General features: G+C 40.3%; 1 protein-coding gene across 1 annotated transcript in view; it reads left to right on the top strand.

Annotated features, from left to right (window-relative positions):
* Nucleotides 1-22,583, top strand: part of SCRN1 (secernin 1) — a 57,421-nt gene that overhangs the window by 5,097 nt on the left and 29,741 nt on the right. Inside the window, exon 2 of the mRNA XM_061198643.1 lies at nt 13,792-13,951. Within this exon, the coding sequence (XP_061054626.1) occupies nt 13,793-13,951 (159 nt within the window). The 5' untranslated portion in view covers nt 13,792. The remainder of the gene's footprint in view (nt 1-13,791; nt 13,952-22,583) is intronic.

Genomic DNA, 22,583 nt, shown 5'->3' with positions numbered 1-22,583 from the left:
CTTAGGTTGCACATGGTGCTTGTAGGTGGTTAGGGGATCAAATTACATATCGGTAATTCATATGACTTCTTAAAAGTCCTAGTTAAAATGATGTAGTGATCAAAGGCTCTTCTGAATATCTTTTTCTCCTCTCAAAATGAAACCTTAGTGTATTTTAGAATTGCACTTAGCAGTGCCTAGCGACCTGAAAGAATTAAATGAAATGTCTTAAAATGTCCTTTCTTGAGCACTGAAGTAATCAGATTTTTAAAAATAATTAAAAATCCAATAAAGTAATATGAGCTTGTTATAAACAAATTTTAAATGACATAAGTAGATGAAATGTGAAGTTTCTATCTCTATAGCCCACATTTAGTCCCACTTCCAACTCTCAGTTAGATATTAATCCTTCCAGGTCCTTTTTTTTCCTTCCTCCGTTCCTCCCTCCCTCCCTCCCTCCCTTCCTTTCCTCCCTCCTATCTATCTATAGTATATACTTATAAATATTTGCATAAGTGGGGATATTCACACCCACATATATATGTATTTACATACACACACTAATATGTTCATATATATGTATATAGGTTCCTTTTTGATAATAAAATGGGATAAATTTCCTAATGGTAAAAACACAGCAAATGAGTCTAGCATTAATGGGCGTTTGCAAAGTAGTTTTTAAGTCCATTTTGCTAGATGTAAAGTAACCCTATGGTTTCATACTAGCAAGATTTAAATTTCTTCTGTAGGAAATGAATGTTTAGCTGATTTTTTTACAGGGACAGAGTGTAAACCACTGTTTTAAGAGTGACTGGGAAGATTTTTTTAAAATCCCAGTTTACAGCATTAACAGGTATGTATCAAATCATATTACTGGGAAAAGATGAGAATAGACAATCCATTATTTATATGGGAGAGGAAAACAGATGGTGGGAATAGGAAGGTCATCATTCAAAGCAACCTTGCCAAATTAGTGGACACAATGGCAGCAATGTCAGAAATGAGAACACAAGGAAATGAAAGAACCCTAGATGTGGCTTGTTCAGTAGCTCTCAGGTCTTTCCCACAGGGAATGCTTTTGGCAGCTAACCACATACCTGCCTATTTCAAACACATTCTTCTTCCTTTATCTCCATAATCATTACATTCCCAGAACCCTAATCTTTAAGAACAAACCTTTCTTGAATGTTTCTCTATTCCAGATACTCTGCATCTATTACCTCATTTAATCCCCATAACAGTACATAGTAGACATCATGGCCATGTTTTATAGATGAAGAACTTAGTAGTTGGAGGAGCTACACCTGGAATCTGGGTCTATCTGACTCTTTCTTAAAAAGCCATAATGTAACCTCTTGGATAGATTATTCTGACTGCACAGGTCTAGTGTATACTATTAATGTGATGTAAGTCATTTTCTTTCTTTCTTTATATTACTGTAAAAGATGGAAAACTCTTTCAACCTGCCATGTATTGGAAAACATCTTCCTTATAGTGAACTTGATCTGACTATATTTTTCTAATTTGGCTAGCTTGAATGAAAAATGAATCCCACTTGTACTATTTATCTACTCCTTCCTACATTAAAAAAACAGTTGTATCTATGAGAAATGGATGCCATTCAACTAATCCCTTCTCTTCCCCTCACTCTAAAATTCCTAAGAGCTCTGCCAAAAGTGATACTCACGCAGCCTGAGTTTTCTTTTAAGTGGTACCATATTTTAAATGCACCAGAGTGATGAACAGATCACTGGGTGTAGTGGAGTTTTTGAAGGGGGGCCTTGAATTCACGTGTGTCCCAACATTGAATGGACACAGAATAAATAATGAGCCATATATATCTTCAGTATTATTTTTCAGATGTGTAAGGATTCTATTACCAGTTAGTACATACAAATGCATTGAAAGTGTTACTAAATTCATAACATATATTCATTACATATTTTTCCCAACCAACTACAATCACTCTTATGTGGGGTGTCTATGAAAATTTTTTGATGTTAAAAAGTTGGGAAACATGTTAGAATATTTCACATTATAGAGAAATTCTAGAGTGATTTGAAGAATACTTTTGTTAAGTGACCAGTTACCCCCTAATTTATCCTATGAAGCAATGTAGCTTTTGAAGCACAACATTCCACTTGACTATAGAAAAGTCTACGTTTCCTTAGTTATTAAGCTGTCACGTGAATCATTCATTAAGTTGGACATTTTGCTTTATTCATATTTCTCATTGTCATCATATCTTGAAAATGAGGCAGAATCAGATGTGGCCAAAAGATAAAATGAACTCATTTGCCATGACTGAGCTGTGGGGTTCTCCTTAATCCCCGAGTCTCTGGCTTATTGCAAGGCCATATTTATTAGCGGCAATATATTGAGAAAATAGATTATTTCTATTGCAACTCTTCCTTTTCTTCTTTTTTTAAAGTATTTTCATTACAAATTCTGTATTTTCATGTCGGAAGTTTGAAAGTACCTGAATATATATAGGTTAAGAAATTGCCTGTGATTCTGCAACCCAGCAATACTATTACTCTTAAAAATTTTGTTGCATTTCCTTATGATCTTTTTGCATCATCTATCTATATAATATACATAATTTGAATGATACCGTATATAATTTGTGTGACCTCTTTTTATTTCACCAGCTTGTTCTTACGTATTGATATATTTCCCAGCTTTCCATGATATGTATAGATAGCAAATTACATATCATACATTTGTTTTGTTTCTGGATTCTTATGATCATCTAAGTGGCTGTATTTTGGGAGAGGGTGATGCACCAGCAGTGGTCCATTAAATTATCAGAGGTTATGGTGAAGTTGAGTAGTTGTTAATTACCTGGAATTTTGGTTTTACAAATTTGAAATAGACACTCTTTTCATTTCCTCTAGCTAATCACCTAAATTGCAGTAGTTTTGGAATGGAAGAGCAGATCAGTTTGTGATCATTTCAGTCATTAAGAAAAAAGCATCCAAAGGATATTTCTTAGCAGGTCCTACTGATTTAGAAATATTCAGCTACATAAAATGATATCTAGCTCTTCTTTTTTCTGGCTTAAATTCTTACTTTCTATCCAAGGCAGAGGAGTCATGGTCATTACCAAATGATTTACCTTGCATCTATGTTAAATGAAGAACATTTTTTTTAAAAAAAGTATTTTTAAAGATTTGGGTGAGACTTTATTTCTTTAAAATAGTGAAAACTGCAAAACATTTAAGTAACAATTAACAATCCAAATCTTCCTGATTATCATGTAGTGTGATTAGTCTGATTTCCCAGTTTTAAAGCCAAAGACCAAGAAAACACAGCCTCCTACATCTTTATTTGTCATACTTCTCTCAAGTTACCCAGGGATGGGTTTCACCCACCTTCATCTCGAAGGCAGAGAGTATCGCTGCCAATGCTGTTGCTGAATTCAGCAACATTCAATTAAAATTAAATGGTTTCCTTAGAAATAAAATTGAGAAGCAAGATGGCAGAAAGTTGATGGACCTTGCCTTAAGGGAGCTTATTGTACTCTTGTATGTGTGTGTTGAAAGTTTCCACACTCAAAAAAAAAAAAAAAAGCTGGGCAGAAAAAAATGAATACTACTTTAGAGAAGCAAAGAGGTTTAATAACCTATAACAGTGGATATTCCACACCAGTCTGAACTGACTGCATCAGAATCACCTGGGCATTTGTTAAAAATATCCTTCCTGGGAACTCAGCTCAGACCCACTGAATCAGAATCTCCAAGGAGGGGGTGTCTAGGAATCTGCTCCTCAGACCATCATTTTGATGTGTGGTCAAATGTGAATCCCGTGTATTGAACCACAGCTTGGGAGCACCTTGTCAGAATCAGATTTTCCTGCTCTTTTTCTCTCATTGAAGATGAAATATCGATACCCCTTCCCCTTCATTTGTTCAACAAACATTTGTTGAGGTCTTATTATGTGCCAGTCTTTGCGCGAGGTGTCAGGGAAATAAGGATTTACATACGTGTCCTTGCCCTCATGGGGCTGATAGTCTAAAGAGCAGAGACAGGCGTTTTAAAACTTGAGGGAAAGAGATATAGCAAGGTAGAGGAAACCAGGGGCTTGCCACTTCCCCCAGTGCGCTAATATACCAAGACAACTGAAATCCCTCCCCATCCTCCCTGCCCCCAGTAATCCTTCCTCAAAGAGATATCTGAGCCCCCAAATAACTTACTCATGAGTTATGACTCCAAGAAAGCATTTCCTGTATTAGATCAGTCCAGTGCTATTTCTAACCTTAAAAGAATTTTAAACATCTTATCGTATGCATTACTTCTTAAGTAAAGAGAACAGTATGATAAACCTCTATGCACCCATCACTCAGCTTCAGTCATTTTTATTACCTAGAGAATCTTGTCTCATCTGAATTTCCCACCCTTTCTCCTTACCCTGGATTACTTTCATTATATCATTTCACATGGAAATATTTAAGTATGTATTTCTAAAAATATAGGCTCCTTTTTTCGGACATAAATACAATGTCATTGTATCTAAGAAATTAACAATAATTCCTTAGTATCATCAAATATTCAATGCGTTCATATTTTCCCAACTGTCTTTTGTTTTAAATTTACTTTTTGGCTGTGCTGCGCGGCGTTCCGGATCTCAGTTCCCCAACTAGGTATTGCACCTGGGCCACAGCAGTGAAAGCCTGGAATCCTAACCACTAGGCCACCAGGGAACTCCAAATATTAGGAATATTATATTATTATTTTTTTTTTTGGCCATGCAGCATGGCTCACAGGATCCTAGTTCCCCGACCAGGGATTGAACCCAGGGCCTTAGCAGCAAAAGCGCAGAGTCCTCACCACTGGACCACCAGGGAATTCCCCTCAACTGTCATAAAATTTTTGTACAGTTTGTTTAAATCAGGATCTAAATAAGTTCCACTCATTGCAGTTGGTTGATACATCTCTTAAGTAACTTTGCCTCTTCATCTTTTTTTTCCTGCAGTTTTTGTTGAAGAAATCAGATTTGTCCTATAGAGTTTCTCATAGTCTGGATTTTGCTGATTTCATCCCCATGGTGTCATTTGTATTCTCTGTAAACTGATGGTTCAATCTAGAGGCTCCATCATTCCAGTCTGATCCTTTAAGCACATTTTAGTTACACATTGGAACGTGAGTGTGTCTGATGAGCCAGAGGCAAACCGTTGGTGAGACGGTGAAGGAGCACAGTAGGGATTGGTGCAAAAGTGGTACACCCATCCCCAGTGAGTAGTAGGAGGGAGGAAAAGGAACATTTATTGAGCATCCCACTGTATACGGCCACAGGACTGGGTACTTTCCATACGATCTCAGATAAACACATGTGCTGTGTTGTGTATGGAGGATCAGTCCCATTTTCACATGCGGAAACTCTGGCTCAGAGAGAGTTCATAACCTGCCTGTTTCCCACGGTTAGTGGGTGGAGTCAGGATATGAACAAGAGTCTGTTTGTCTCTAAAGTATGTCCTTCTCTTGCCCCTGTACACATGGGGCTACAGGGCCAACCAGGCATTGTAAATGAGCACAATTGACCTGACACTGAAAAAAGAAAGAACAAAAAAAGCAATAGCCCAAGGGTGATGATAGGCAGCGCTTCCAGTGGCCTCAGTGTTGGGAAGTGGAGAGGACTGTGGCAGGAGCCCCCCTCAGCTCCAATCCTGCTGTCATGCAAGAATGTGGATCCAGTGTTGCTAGGTCTTTTGAGTTTTCAAGAGACACTAAGCATCTGAATTTCTGTGGAAAATCTCTAGAGTTAAAAATGTTAGCTGCTAATTCTGATTTAAAAAAAAAAACTCCACACTGTTTAGGCCAGTGCTCTGGACCAAACCAAATGAATGTGCAGCCTGCCACCCCCGTACCTCCCCATGCTCCTAGGAAGTATGTCTGCAGAAGAGTGGCATTGAAGACTGCCTGAGTCAACTGTCAGAGGTAGGTGTTGCCCTTGGCCTTAGAGAAAGGGAATAGTAAGCAGCTCTTAAAAGACATCAGGTGACAATGGAGCACATCTTCAAAAGGTGAGAGAGCCTTTAGATACTGTAAAGAAAAAGCCAAGTTTCTGAAGTTTCATCTGTTCAGATCAGACCTTGACAAAGCAACAGCCTTCATCATGTACCTTTTTTCACCCTCACGGTGATGCGTCCTTACTGTGTCCCAGACAGCATTCTGAGCACTTTATGTTTCAGCTCATTTGAACCTCACCACAACCCTGTCATTATCCCTGTTACAGAACGGTAACACGGGGCTGAGATTCGAACCCAGGTTGCCTCCAAAACCTGCTTCCTTACTTAATACCCTATGTAGTCTTTCTTCCATTAGGTAGTTCCTCATTCAAGGCATAGAATGTTAGAAGCTGGAAATCACTGGCTGTGGAGTCCTAAAGCTTTATGCTCTACTGTCTTGAGCTTTCAGTGAAACAGAAGAATCTTTCTTTTTTTCAGGCAGAGCTTGATGAGTCTGAGCTAATTTACGTACCTTTTATCAGCTGGCGTTTACATCTCAATTCAGGTAGATAATTCCTTTCCCAAACGCCTATTTATTCTTTACTATCTCAATAGCAGATATAGGACAGGAAAATAAATTTATAAGTGAGTATCATTTGTCGTGTTTTCAGTTCAGTGGGAATGTCAACAATTTAAAAAATGACTTTATCGATAAGTAATATAATATAATATAATAAAATACATTCTTCTTTGCTTTTCTGGAAGGAGGTAATTCATAGACGTTGGCTTTAAACTTACCCAATCTTCTCAGTGAAGCTGGGAGCTTGGAGAGTAAGGACATTTGGGTTTCATTTCTTTGTGCAAGTAAAGGTACTTTGTCACAGTTATTTGCAAGAGAGTTAATAAGCCTATAGCTTATATAGACAGTCATTTTCTTCCTCTCAGGCAACTCAAGGCTTCCTTATTACTAGGTATGGTGACTAATGAGGCCCTCTGCAGCTTCACTGAGATAAAAGGGCAGGGCAGTTTGGCATTCAGGCGAAGAAAACCCCTACTTGGCTTGGAGCATTCATGCCCTTCAATAACTACTCACTGAACTTGAGGACAAAGACCTTCTTTCCCATGCAGCTTCCCCCCTCCTTGTCTAGACATTCTGTAAGCAGTCTCCTAGTTACAGGGGTGGAGTGCTGCAGCCCCCCAAGCCTGTACCCAGCCTCCTGTCACCAGTCGGAGGGTGTATGTTGGGAGATGCAGCTCCTGTGCTGTGAGCTCCAGGGACTCTGGAGTTATAATTCCCAAGAGGAAGTCATGAATCCTGAAAGGACTTTGATAAGGACAATGATGGTTAGAAATTGAGCTTAGGGGTACTTTACCACAGCTGATAGCACGATATCTAAAGCTGTCCAGTCCAGTATTGTAGCCTTGAGCCACATGTGGCTACTTGATTTTTAAAAAATGTTAATTGTGGTAAAAATACACGTAACATAAGATTTACTGTCTTAACCATTTTTAAGTGTACAGTTTAGTTGTGTTAAGAATATTCATATTGTTGTGCAACCCATCCCCAGAAATTTTTCATCCTGCAAAACTGACACTGTGTACCCATTAAACAGCTAATTTTCTGTCCTCCTCCCCACTCCCACCCCTGCCTGGTCCAGCCCCTGGTAACCACCATTCTACTTTCTGTCTCTATGAATTTGACTACTCTAGGGACCTCATATAAGTGAAATTACACAGTATTTGCGTTTTTGGGACTGGCTTATTCTACTTAGCATAAAGTACAGATAAATGTACTTTGAAATATTCTTAACAAATACTTCCTAGGAAATACCTGTAAGTTTAATTGTCTATGGGGGTTAAATTGGAGTGTTTCATTAATTGGAACTGTTAGTTTATCGCTAACCTGGCAAGAATCCTAATTGGTATTTACCACAAAGAAGCCTATTCAGTAAACTTGCTCTTTAAGCCTGTGCTTTTAAAGATTTTTACTTGAAACCCATAGTAAGAGAGAAATGTTGTATTGCAACCCAGTACATACATATACTTATATGTGTATATCTGAACTTAAAGTTTCTTGTACCAGCGCTTACTCTTACTATGTGAGATGCACATGTTCTTTTCTAAAAAATGCTGATCTTGTCCACTATATTGATTTCATAACCCACAAAAGGGCCACAACATGCGGTTTGGAAAACACTGCTTTAGATATTCCTGGGTTCAGTTTTAGGCCTGTAGTATAACCCTGTACCCACCTCCCCACCTCTGGATCCCCATGGCTCAGAAGACAGCTTCAGAATTGTGCCTCAAAGCAAGCAACTTAAGAAAAAAGCCATCAATCATGGCTTTATTTCCGAGTAAGCTTTGTTCACTGATTTTAATGCTGGTTTAAGTAGAGTGTAGTTATAGAAAATTCATTATTGAATGGTTATACTGTTTTCCAAAGCTGAATATAAATGATAAAAAAAATCTATGCAATAAATTTCTGCATTAGCATGTGTGATTGGGAGTTAATTCAATTTTAGTTTATTTTTCTTCGTGGAAGAGATTATGACATTTCATAATGCTGTATAAGACTATAGAGGGAAAGGGAGAAAAATGGTAAAGTCGGTTTTTTGTGTCATACATGAATGATTTAACAGTTTATAAAAATCCTGTAAACAGAGATTTCAAAATGCATGTTTTATACAGTATATAGATGAGTTAACTTTTCAGATTTTTTAATCTGGTATGTTAGCCAGTATTTTGACAAATAATGGGAACAAAATTGAGATTCCTGGAATTAGTTTCAAAAGAATTTCATCTCAGGGTGAGCAGAAAATTGGCTTTCTGATGGGTCAGTTTTTCTTTTCCTGTTTAAGGAGGCGACTGCAGGAGGCCTGCCCGCTATTTGTATAAATAATAGTAATGAAAATTTGTGTACTCCCTGAGTAACTCTGAATTGGTCAGGCTGTACAGAAAAAAAAAAAACAAAAAGGAAAACAAAGTACTAGAGAATAACTATAATAATGCTGAATAAAAAACTTGTCCTAACTATAACTCAAATAAGAATTTGCCAGTTTTGAAATTTTAGATGTTGGGACATAGAAATAGAGCCAAATTTTTTCTTTAAAATAAAATTCCTAAATTGGTAATATCCCCTGGGTTTATTTTTTTTTTAATCTTTTGTGTGTGATTATATAAGTATAAATACTTGTAGGAAAATTGAAAACAAAGGAAAATATAAAACAACAGAAAGAATTTATTGGTCAGGCTACCACTTCTGGTCTTTTTCTATGTATATTTTCATGTAGTTAAGATAATTTTTTTTTAATAAATTTATTTTATTTATTTATTTTTGGCTGCATTGGGTCTTTGTTGCTACTCACGGGCTCTCTCTAGTTATGGTGAGCAGGGGCCACTCTTCGTCGCTGTGGGCAGGCCTCTCACTGCGGTGGCCTCTCCCGCTGCGGAGCACGGGCTCTAGGCACGCGGGCTCCAGCAATTGCAGCACGCGGGCTCAGTAGTTGTGGCTCACAGGCTCCAGAGCACAGGCTCAGCAGCCATGGCGCACGGGCCCAGCTGCTCCACGGCATGTGGGATTTTCCTGGACCAGGGCTCGAACCCACGTCGCCTGCATCAGCAGGCGGGCCCTCAACCACTGCGCCACCAGGGAAGCCCTAAGATAATTTATTTTGGACACCCCCCCACCTCCCCAAACCATTTCTCCATGCAATTTAAAACTCCTCACAAACATTTTAATAGTTTTATAGTATTCTACCATATAGATGTAGCATAAATTTTTAGCCACTTCTCTGATGCTGGACAGTTAAGTTTCCATCAGTTTTGCACCTGTATAAATACCGCTCTAATGCACACTTTTGTGCATAAATCTTGTCCATATTCCTGATCATTTCCTTAGAGTAGATACACAGAAATGGAATTCCCTTCCAGCTACTGCTCGGTCTCCTCCCTATCACAGCCAACTTCTTTAAAGCTATCTGTGTGCACTGGCTCCATTTCCTTCCTAAAACCTGGCTTAAAAGCCTTCGGTGGCTTTAGCGTTTACTATGGGACAGACACTAAAATCCCTGCCGTTGCCTTCAAGACCCAACATGAACTAGCCTCTCTCCCTGTGTCTCCAGCCTCTTCCCCGTTGCCTCTGGCTCAGCCACACTGGCTATTTGATGTAATGGCTCCTTCCCCTTTCTCCAGCCACAGGGCCTTCAAACCTGCATAGCTTCCCTCTGGAATAGTCTCACTCCCCCAGCCATCTGTCCTTTGTGGACTATGAAGTGAGATATCTACTTAGAGGAAGTGGTTGGAAGTTTGAAGAGAAGTGAAGGTCTCAGAAGTTCATTTAGGAGTTAAAGAGAGGAATTGACCAGACGGAGTACACAGGCGGTTTCCAGGTAGCGATGAGGGCCACTTTCCGGGTATATTCAGAGTCAGGAATGTGAGATTCACATCAAGGGAAATGGAATTGTCCTCTAGGGCTATGATCACCTTTAGCTTCTGGAGAAAAGAGCTTGCTTAAACTCAATTCACCTGATGAGTTCAGTATCCACTTCCTGTGTTTATTTTTCTCAGTCTTGTAGCATTGTCCTACCTCCTCTTGACTAATTCAATTTATGTGGGTGATAGCACGATTTGTCATAGAATAAGTGGAGGACTTTACAAATAAATACTTTTGGGGTCATTGGAAACCTCAATGTGAAAGTCTTCATTTCTGGGTTTACTGGGAAGTTGTAAAGTTGCTCTGTTCAGTAGGATTTCTACTACCCACCTGTGGCTATTTAAATTTAAATGAATTAAAATTTGTAATAAAATTAAAAATTTAATCCCTTAATTACACTAACTACACGCCAATAGCCACTTGAGGCTGGTGGCCACCGTATTACACAGTGGAGATGGAACATTTTTGTCATTGTAGAAAGTTCTGAACAGCACTGATCTAGAGAGCAGACAAGGATCCAGCTAAGTCATCTCTGAGGCTAGTCATTGTGTAGAATGGTGATCCAGGAAAAGTAATGGACAATTAGCTTTGGCTAGTGTGCTACAGGTTGTGATACACAGTTTATGGGTTCATCTAACATTAAAAAAAATGACATAAAAATTCTGCTCCCTTCTGGCATTCCCAATCATTCCCAAAATTCAGCAGAAAATCCAGCCTCTCTGGGCCCACATATCCCTGGGCTTCCTTTGCCTATGTATTCGTCATGGTCAAGTGACTCAGATGACCTGCTGACCAAGCAGATGTCCAAGCTAAAGAGTAAGTGCTTGTCAAAAACTCCTACGGGCAGGACAGGAATAAAGACACAGACATAGAGAATGGACTTGAGGACATGGGGAGGGGGAAGGGTAAGCTGGGACGAAGTGAGAGAGTGGCATGGACATATATACACTACCAAATGTAAAATAGATAGCTAGTGGGAAGCAGCTGTATAGCACAGGGAGATCAGCTCGGTGCTTTGTGACCACCTAGAGGGGTGGGATAGAGAGGGTGACAGGGAGACGCAAGAGGGAGGGGATATGGGGATATATGTATACGTATAGCTGATTCACTTTGTTATACAGCAGAAACTAACACCATTGTAAAGCAATTATACTCCAATAAAGATGTTTAAGAAAATGCATGCGTGTTGTTTATTTTCTATAGATACATCTTGTAAGTGCAAGACGAGTGGATTTTTACTATTTTTTTAAAAAGATTTATCTGTTATTTACTTATTTATTTAATTTAGTTTTGGCTGTGTCGGGTCTTAGTTGCAGCATGTGGGATCCTCGTTGAGGCATGCGGGATCTTTCGTTGCGACGTGCAGGCTCCTCGTTGTGGTGCGTGGCCTTCTCTCTTGCTGTGGTGTGCAGGTTTTTCTCTTATTTAGTTGTGGCACGCAGGCTCCAGGGTGCGTGGGCTCTGTAGCTGTGGCATGCGGGCTCAGTTGCCCCACAGCATGTGGGATCTTAGTTCCCCGACCAGGGATCGAACCTGCATCCCCCACATCGCAAGGTGGACTCTTTACCACTGGACCACCAGGGAAGTCCCAGATTTTTACTGTTTTTAAGGATCAAGTAAAGTAAGGTTCTGCTCATAGACCAGACACCAGCACTTTTGACATGGCCCAACAATGGGGGCAGAAGGGAAGTCCTATTACATACGAGAGTCATACAAACACAGGAAAACGCGTTCTTTCCCGATCTTACCTTCTTCTGGGTCTGTTTCATTTTATTTGGCTCAGCCAGCAATTCTTCCCACCTCCAAATTCTCAGAATCCTCTATAAAGGCATTTTATCGTATAATTATTGTAGGTCTTCCTTACACATACAGAGTCTTGGTTTATTCCTCTCTACCCCTCAAGTTTGAAGATAATGTGGTTTTGTGAAAATAGGAAAGGTTAAGAGGAAGAAGAACTGGAGTCTCTTTATCTTCTTGCCTTTTCTTTCCCCCAAAGGGGCTAGGGGCTATTTTCCTGAGCTAGGAGGGAATTATTTTCAGAGTTATGGACTACCTACTTCTCTGTGCCCTGGGGAGGGACCTGTCATAAGCACTGCCAGGAAGAACTCTGACAGCCCGGGGTGTGTGTACACAGACTACCCTGAAGTAGCCTGGATGTAGACGTAGCAATATGGTCCCTCACAAAGATGTTTCTAAACATAGAATGTTGCTGACTCTGTGACTTGATAACTGGTCCAGTAATGAGTGAGGGGAGTTGATTTTGATTGGCTTGCTCAACAGAAATTTTGAGACGCTGCTCTATTTGAGTGGTCAAAACCCAAAGAAAATATCTCGTATACTCATGTAGGCTCTACAAGTTGCAAAATATGTTCTCAAGAATCATTTCATTTGATGCTCATGATACATCTGTGGGCTGGGGCAAAACATGAGGCTCAGAGTGGTAAAGTGATTTGCTCAAGGTCACACAGCTAGTAGGTGACGAGGCTGAGTTTTGAATCCCAGTTGCTTTTCTGAGAATATTGCTTTACTTCTCATTTATATTTTAATGGAGAAGCAGATGGTAAGGATAGTTCCTGATGCTCCAGTGGGATGGATGATGAAGCTGGCTGCTGAGACAGGGAACCTTAGGAAGGCATCCAGTTTAGGGAAGATGATGAAATCAGCTTTGGATATCAGGTAGGCTGGGTCTGTGGATCAGGAGCTCAAGGAGAGAACTGAGCTGGAATTATATATGTAGGTCACTGGTTCGTAAATGACAAGTGAAGCTCTGGGCATGGATGAGTTTTCCCAGAAAGAAAAGAGCATTAAATGAGGAAGGAAGGGCCAAGAAGTGAGGATGCTCGGTGGCCAAGTAGAAGAGAACTAGCCAGCCCAGGAGCAGCTAGAGAGGCGGGAGGAAAGCCAAAAGGTGCTTGAGTGTTATGTCATTGAGGTAGAGAAAGATATATATAAAAGAGGGGGGTATCTTTCAGTTTATTTCCAGACCCATTTCCCCGTGACCACCCCAAAAACTATCATGTGGCAGCCATGCATCTCTAGATCAGAGACACTTCTGTAGTGCACTGTTACAAGGTATATTTATTTATTTTTGTTTTGCTGTGACAGATGGCAGCGTGTGTGTTTTCTGCCTGGAACAATAACCTCCTTTCCGTTCTCCTGCGTCCTTGCACTCTTGGCTGTCACTGCGGTCTGTTGCGAATCTGAGATCCTTTAATCCCACAGAGTACTAAACAATATCTGGTGTCAGTGGTTCTGTGATTCTACTCCAGACACCCCACCTTCATTTGCCAGCTGGGCTCTCTTAATGAGCTCGCTGCACACAGTTCAATACTAGAACTCTCTTAGTGGGTGAAATATGTTTGAAGAACTCACCGGTGGAATGTTCCATGTTAGGCCTGCTTCCATTCTCTCTCTGGCATCTCTCTCTTTTCAGGATGGCTTTAGCTCCTCCAAGTTACTGTTTTGTGGCCTTCCCACCACGTGCGAAGGATGGTCTGGTGGTATTTGGGAAAAATTCAGCTCGGCCCAGGGATGAAGTGCAAGAGATTGTGTATTTCTCGGCAGCTGATCATGAACCTGAGAGCAAGGCTGAGGTAAGTCACGTGTTACCGTCTCTCAGTTAACGTGTATTCTCTTTCTCTGGCTTTGCCCAGCACCTTGATGTCTTAACCTGGAAGCCTGCTCACAAGTCAGAACTGTCATGTGGGTTCTGTTGATTCCTGTTTCCATTCAGGTTTGTTCGTAGTCTTGAAAGCAGGGTCACATGGAGAATTCTACATTCGTTGCTATGGCCCATGTTTTATACTTAAATAAAATATTTACACAATTCCAAAGTCAAATCTATGAAATAAGATATATTCATAGAAGTCTAGCTTCTACCTTTGTATCATTCACTCCATTTCCTTTTTCTCCTATAGGTTATCATGTTTTGGAAGTTTGGGGGATTATCCTTCCATTTAAAAAGTTACATATTAATATATGGAATAAACTACACACACACACATACATATCCATATGAATATTTATCCCAGTCCCTTTCCTCCCTTCTTAGATGAATGGTAGCATGCTATATACGCTTTTTTCCACTTTGCTCTTTTCAACTAAAACCGTATCTTGCAGGTCACTCCATCTGGTCTCTAAAGAGATTCTTCATTCCTCATTTACAGCTGTGTAGTGTTTCATTCTGTGGATGTAATCAGACTTTAATCAGTCCCATATTGCTGGACATTTGGGTTGTTTTCCAGTCTTTTGCTATTACAAAGAGTGCTGAAGTGAATAATAGCCTTGTGCGTCTGTCACAGTATCTGGTCTTGGTTTATATATTTTTATCATGTTAAAAATTATCCACCAGTTCTTATTTTGAGTGCTTAAAGAACTGTTTAGTCAGTATTTCTTTGGAATAGGTGCCTAGAAATGGGATTTCTGAGTCACAGGGTATGTAAGTATGTAATCTTGTTAGATATGGTCAAATTTCCTTCCATAGCTGGTGTACTATTTTGCGTTCCCACCAGCAATGTAAAACAATGCCTGTTTGTTCATATTCCCAGAGTGTGTTGTCAAACTCTCATGATGGCTATTTCATGTTAGTTTTACATTCTGCTCTTTTACTAAATTATTTTATTGGTTGTGTCAGCTTTTATTATTGATTCTCTTGGGTTTTCCAGGTATGTTGTTATAAAACCTGCAAATAGTGATAGTTTGATTGTTCTTACATCTCTAATTATTTTCTTATTTGTTTGGCTTATAGCTTGGATTCAGTATTAATAGTGATGGAGATAATGGGTATCTTTGCCTTTGTTCCTGACCTGAGGGGGGACAGCCTCTAGTGCTTCCACATTCAGTAAGATGCTGGTTTTGGAACAGAGATTTATCTAGTTTTGTCATGTTAAAAAAGTATACATCAATTCATACTTTGATTGCTTTTAAATCCTCAAGAATAGGTGTTACATTTTGTTAGAGATCTTTCCAGTGATTATGGAGATAATCCCCTGATTTTTTTCTTCCTATTTAATGATAAGTTGAACCATCTTTGCATTCATGGAATAAACTTCTTGGTTATGGTATATTTAGTTGTATGTGTTTAAATGGTAATTGTTTGTTGAAGGATGAAGAATTTGGATGAAAAAAATGGGGGCTAGTAGATTAACAAACTCTTGCCCCTGACGTAATTTGTATTCTTTGATGTTCTATGCTTTACAAAATAAACTGATTTTTCTGGTGATTGTGCTAGGTTTTAAGTGGGTATTCATCAGTGTGTATTTCATTTTCTTATCTGACTCTTTATCTGTTTCGATCCTTTAAAAGCATTAAGCATCACCAGAGCAACAGAACTCTACAAGGAGCTGCTTATGCGAGGTGAATTTAACAGAGACAATGAGACGAACAGTCAGAGTGCATGAGTCTGTGGTCGAGGCAGTGGCAGACTGGCTCCCACAGGATTTTCGCCAGAACCACTTGCCTCTTGTGTTGCACTACTAACTTGGTCCAAGCCCCTAAACTTCAGTGGGACCTTCCTTTCATACAGGCAGAAAAGAGTGCTAGGTTCTCTGGCGCTCATGCTAGCTTTTAAATGGGTATTCATTAATGTTTGAATGTCCATGTTGTTTGGATCTGAATGTTTCTTTCTGTTCCTGGAACAGAGTGGACTCGGTATGGATGAAGTTGGCTTGGTTTGCCTTGTTACTGACCTCCCCTGTCTGTCTTCCCTAAATGTTTATTTTTCCCAGAGAGTCATGCAAACTGAAACAACACTTTGATTTTCATGTGGGCAGATTTAATTTCCCAAAGATGGCTATACCAAATCCCATTCCACATGTACTTCTCACAGTGTGATAGACACGCCTCCACGGAGTGGAGGGTTTATGCCCCCCATCCCTGCCACGAATCTTGGTGAGGGCTTCCAATGGCATCGTGCAGTGAAGCATGACGGAGGTGATGCTGTGTGACCTCCAGGGCTGGGTCATAAAAGGATCCAGCTTCCACTCGTCTCCCTCTTTTGGAACTCTAGCCCTAAGATCCCAGGCACCGTGCTGGGGGGAACCCAAACTAGCCCACGTACAGAGACCATGGGGTGGGGCCCACATGGAGAGCCTACAGCTAGTGTCAGCTGCCAGATGTGTGAGTGAATAACCTTTCAGTGATTCCAGACCTCAGACTCTATGGAGTAGAGACACACCATCCCTTCTGTGCCCTGTCCAGATTCCTGACTCATCAAATTCACGAACATAATAAACGGTTGTTTTACACCACTAAATTTGGGGTCATTTTTTAGTAGCCATAGTAACTACAATATTGCACCAAGCCTTTTATAAATATGGCTGAAATAAATATTTTAGAAAAAATTTGTTTTCTTTTTTGGGGAATAGGTTAAATAAGTCTGTATTTTACTCTCATGGTTACAATCATTTTAGGAAATAGACTAGATTTCTTTCACTAGTTAACCTATGGTATATTAATGCTCAAATACACTATAGGTTACATTATGTCCCCTTGCATAAATAAGTGCAGCTTGATACATACCAGAGTTAGTCCCTAAGGCAGCCCTGACCTTTTTTCTGAGTTGCCTCTGCACGTTTCCACATCCATACTCTGCAGGTAAAATAACTCTACGGATCCAAAACCAAATTCACTTTCCCCGTCTCATCTGTTCCTCTAACAGCGCTATTGTCTGCCGCATCGTTTAATCTAGAAACCAGACAGAAACGTTGACCCCCGTTTTCCCACTCCTCTGTGGATGCACAGGGGTGGCTGTCACTGAGTCTTGTTGCTTCCTCGCCTGTGTCCCCATCTCCACTCCACAGCCCCCAGCTCATTCACACCCACCCTCATCTCCCTTCTGCTTTAATCTGCTTATTGGTGCCCAGGTCTCTTTCTCCTGAATTCTGTTCCCTGCAGTGTCACCGGAATTTTCTTTCCAGATCACAGCTTTGTCATTGCCTTGTTTAAAAATGTTTGGTTGTTTATAGGATGAGAGTCCAGGCTGATTTGTATGCCATTCACAACTCTTCCTGATTGGCACCCTGCTCACTTTTCTTTCTTTTCTTTTAAATTAATAGACAGTTTCAGAGCAGATTTAAGTTTCCAGAAAAATGAGTATAAGTACAGAGAGTTCTCATATAACCCCTCAACTCCCCCCAACCCCCTGCCTCCCAGTTTCCCCTATTATTAACATTTTGCCCTAATATGGTGCATTTGTTACAATTGATGAGGCTGTATTGATACATTATTATTAACAAAGGCAATAATTTACATTAAAGTTCACTCTTTGTGTTATATATTCTATGGGTTTTGACCATTTCTAATATCATGTATCTGTCGTACAGAGTAGTTCCCCTGCCCTAAACATCCTCTGTGTTCTGCCTGGTCATCTCTCCCTTCCCCTAACCCCTGGCAACCGCTGATCTTTTCACTGTCTCCATAGTTTTCCCTTTTCTAGAAGGTTATATAGTTGGAATCATATAGTATGTAGCCTTTTCAGATTGGCTTCTTTCACTTAGTAATATACATTTAAGATTCATTCATGTCTCTTCCAGGCTTGATAGAATGTTTCTTTTTAGCTCTGAATAATATTCCATTGTCTGGATGTACCATAATTTATTTTTCCATTCACCTATTGAAGGACATCTTGGTTGCATCCAAGTTTTGGCAGTTTTGAATAAAGTTGCTGTAAAATTTGTGTGTAGGTTTTTGTATGGGCATAAATTTTCAACTCATTTGGGTAAAGATACTTTTTAATGTAATTTTACGTTTTGAATAGGTGATATATTGGTGTGGTTCAAAGATTTAATAACATTAAAAGGTTTACAGTAAGCAGTCTTAATCTCCCCTTATTCCTGTCTACCCTGATTCCCATCTTTTATTTATTTATTTATTTATTTATTTATTTTTGGCTGCGTTCGGTCTTTGTTGCTGCGCGCGGGCTTTCTCTAGTTGGGGTGAGCGGGGGCTACTTGTGGTTGCGGAGCGTGGGCTTCTCACTGTGGTGGCTTCTCTTGTTGCGGAGCACGGGCTCTAGGTGTGTGGGCTTCAGTAGTTGTGGCAAGTGGGCTCAGTAGTTGTGGCACACAGGCTTAGTTGTTCCGTGGCATGTGAGATCTTCCCGGACCAGGGCTCAAACCCGTGTCCCCTGCATTGGCAGGCGGATTCTTAACCACTGCGCCACCAGGGAAGCCCCTGATTCACATCTTATGTAATCCCTTCTATTATTTTCTTGCCCATCTTTTCAGTGTTTTGTGCAAACTACTGCAAATAAATATGAATATGTAGCCTTCTTTTCTTTTTTCATGAAAGTAGCACATTATATACACTATTCTGAGACTTGAGTTTTTTTAAATGTATAATTTCAAACTTACAAAAAGGTCTACAATTTGCTTTTTTTGTTTAGTAACATTTTCTAAAGAGTTTTCTATTGCTGAACATAGAGATTATTATTATTTTTCTTACAGCTGATAGTAGTCTATTGTGGAGATACTCCAAAATTTATTGAATCAGTCCTCTCTTGGTGGATACTGGGACTTTTGGCTGGTCTAGAAAGTACAGCCGTGAAGAACATTGTACATAAATCTTTCTGTACATGTGTAGGTACAGTCACTAGATACACTTCCAGATGCAGGATCACTGGGTCTTAGGATAAATTTTTTGTAATAATTGATCTCCATAAGGGTTGTACAATTTCCTGCTTACTTTTTTATCCTCATACTTAGTTTTCCTCTCCTCACTTACATGGTAGGCCTCAGCTATATTGAGCTGCTTGTCATTTCTTGAACAAACAGCACTCTTGCATTTCTCTGTACTTTTGCTCTTTCTATCCCTTGCTGAGAATGTCATTCCTCTCCGCTCTTGTCATCTACTTGGTAGACTCCTATGCATGCTTCAAGGCCCCAGCACCAATATCCCCTCCTCCCTCTAGTCTGCCACCCTTCTATGAACATGTAGCATTTTAAGCGTGTTCTATCATTATAAATCAATTGAAATTTACAGTCACCTGAAACTAGGGGGATGAGTTCTGGCTCAGGAGGCAGGGTCCTGGGTTCTAGTCCTGCCTTCTCCATTTACTGCATCTTGGGCCTTTGAGCCTCTGAGACTCAGTTTCCTCATTTGCCAGAAGGAGATTATAGCACCCTCTGTGTCTGCCTTCCTGGGTTCTTGTAAAGCACATGTGAGCTAACATGTGAAAGCACTTCGTAAACTCCAAGGAGAACACTGTGCAGAGAGAGGTTTTTTCTTCTTTTGAAAAAACAATCGACCAGTGTTGAGAGTTCCTGTAACTCCAGGTGTCAGTTCCCAAACTCCTGTCTTTAGCACATGCTAAATCTGCTTTTCAAACTTACTCTTATCCCTTTAATTCCCGAACGGTTACACCTGTCTCCCTCCCCTGTTTTTGTCCCAAGTACAGAATGATGGGTTCTTTTCCATATTTGGGCCTATGAGCTACAATGACTATAATGTAACTTTCATAATAGTCCTCATTAGCATACAGAAAAAGTTTAACTATGAAGAGTGAGAACTTCTCATAAAAACCCATCTATTCCTCAGCCATTTCATGACATTTTAAACATACATAGTCTGCAGTTTCCCTAGAAATCTCATACATGAGTGTTGCAGTCCCTGGAGTCCACTTTCTGAGAATAACCATGTGCAAAAAGTCACTGTGGGACTTCCCTGGCGGTCCAGTGGTTAAGACTCCACGCTTCCACTGCAGGAGGCACGGGTTCAACCCCTGGTCGGGGAACTAGGATCCTGCATGCCATGCGGCGCAGCCAAAAGAAAAAAATAAATAAATAAAATTGTGGGTTTTTTTTTTTAAATGGAGGTTTCATTTAAAAAAAGAGTCACTGTGATTGCTCATCTGCCCACCTACCCACCCTTCCAGCTGGTGCATCCTACCAGGCGGTCTTCTCTTCCAGTTCGTCCCCTTTCTTACCCTTCATCTTTCACTCAGTCTGTCCATCGGTCTGCTTGTCCATCTGTCATCTACTCTATGTCCAGTTCACTTTGCTTGAGATGGAGGAATAAGAAATGGGGTCCTCCAAGCACAGAGTTCCTCAGTTTCTAAAATTACACTGCACATTTTTGTTCAGCTGCACAGCTGGCAGATTGGAACATTTTATTTTGTGTTCTTTAGTCTTTCTTCTGTGGATTCTGGGTTTTTAACAACTCCTCTTTTGGTTGCAGAGTAGGATGGATAAGTATGTATCAATCTGTGAAAGCCGCTGTGTCCTCTCGGATGATGCTGTACACTGTGCATCACAGAACTCATCTCCCTTTACCTCAGGCCCTGCTTCTCCCTATGGGTAGGGGTGTTGAAGAATCAGATGAATAATCTCCTGGATCCTGATGTTCTGTGTGTGCATGGGTGCATTTGTGTGTGTGTGGATGTGCATCTGTGCTCATGGATGGGTATAGGTCTATTCTTAAATGGTTAAACCTTCCAGTTAAGAAAAAAATGGATCCAACATTAGAATATTTTCCTGGAAAAACAGTGGATTTCAACTACAGTTTACATGAGTCATACTTGGTGCCCAAGAGAGTAATTATACCACAATTTATGGAGACAGAATTCTTGATAGCCAAGTCAGGTTTGATACATAATGTTTTTTGAAAGATTCTCTTATTATTATATATTAAATCTCACCTCCATTTTTCTCTCCTTTAGAATTCATTGTTTCCTTTTCTTTGAAAGTTAGTTTTAATTTATTTTTATTTTCTATTGTATGAAGTTCAGTGTGGGATTAGTATCCTCAGCAAGGTTATACAACTTTCACAATTGGGGTGGGTTTTTAGTAGATCATTTCCCTTTTCTTCCCCAATGAAAATATTTGCAAGAAGAATAGGAAATTACCAATTAATGATAGCTGGTGGTGTTAGTAGCATTGTTTAGGTGGTGGCTGTATTTGTGGTGTGTGGAGTATGTGTGTACATGGTGGGCAGGGGGTGGGTCCTGAATGTTAATTCTGAAGATTATCCCCTACAGCAGGAGAGCACAAGTCATTCTGGAATCAAAGAAATCTGACCAGAGCTCCATGGCCACTAAGTAGATTGTGTGTCTTTCTTCCTGTTTTCCTGTTTTCGTCTCTTCAGCCCCAGGAGCAGGAGTCCCCAGCCTTCTGTGGGGTCAGAGCATCTCCCTTGCTCCGTGGGAGAGTGGCTCGGCAGGGGGCTTCTTTCCATCACGTCCCCTTTCCCAATCCTGTTTCTGACACCAGGCCTTTGCATTGTCCATCCTCAAAGATCTTACAGCTTCGGGGGAATAAAAAGCAGCTCTTCTAAAGTGTGGTCAACATCTTCTTTTGTCTTTGTTTAGACTCATATGAGCCTTAAGGGCACATTTTCAAAAACCAGTCAAGTAGCAGGCAGGACACTGGAATAAAAAAATTAAAAAACAAACAACCTCAGTGATAATTAGCAGTGCTGCTTTAGAGTCACAAATTTTCTAAAACTAAAACTATTTCCCTGAAGCATCCCATTTTCCCTGCCTTTGTTTCCCACCCTAAGAAGTCTGGCTGACTCATCAACTCATTTCACAGTGGTTTTCGCTGGTGGTGCCAGGGTTATGTTCACCATCTGAGTACAGTAGGAAAGGCACAATGATTGCGTTTCATTAATTGAAACGTCTATTGTGTGAGTGTCTCTATTCCCCTTTCACTGGGTGATATCCAGAAATAGTGTGTGCAGGAATGTGCAAGGGGTAGGCGACAGCATGACGCTGATTTTGCTTTTTCATTTTGGACACCATCACACAAAATAATAAAGGGTTTGCCCTGAAGAAGTATTGTCATTTGTTTTTGTCTCCGGGGCCTTGTCAAGGTTTATCTTTCCATCCTCCAACCTGGCATGTGTCCCCAGGAGCCACCTGAGAGCGACAAGCTCAGTGCAGGTAATACCTTTAAAACCTCAGTGATTAGCATTAGGCAAGGCTGACATTTAGAAGTGTGCCTCACCACGACCCCTGCCCTGGGCATTCTTATGTTGTTGTGTGGCGTTGGCCCCCAGAAGTCACACTAGCTGACAGATTTGTTTTATTAAAGGCTGGGTGGGTGTGGCCATGGGGCAGCAAGACAAACTGTTCCTCTTTTTCTGAAGCCCCCTTGAACAGCTTAATCACCGAAGTGAGGCCAGAACTATCAAGACTGTCAAGACTGATCTTCTGAGTGGTGAACATTTTCTCTCATAGAAACTTGGCTAGGACTTTTGACTTTAGAACTAAACTGTTTTTCCAGGCTGAAA

The sequence above is a fragment of the Eubalaena glacialis genome, chromosome 8, assembly GCF_028564815.1.
Source record: "Eubalaena glacialis isolate mEubGla1 chromosome 8, mEubGla1.1.hap2.+ XY, whole genome shotgun sequence".
Classification (NCBI taxonomy): Eukaryota; Metazoa; Chordata; class Mammalia; order Artiodactyla; family Balaenidae; genus Eubalaena; species Eubalaena glacialis.
This window is presented reverse-complemented; position numbering and strand designations above follow the sequence as displayed.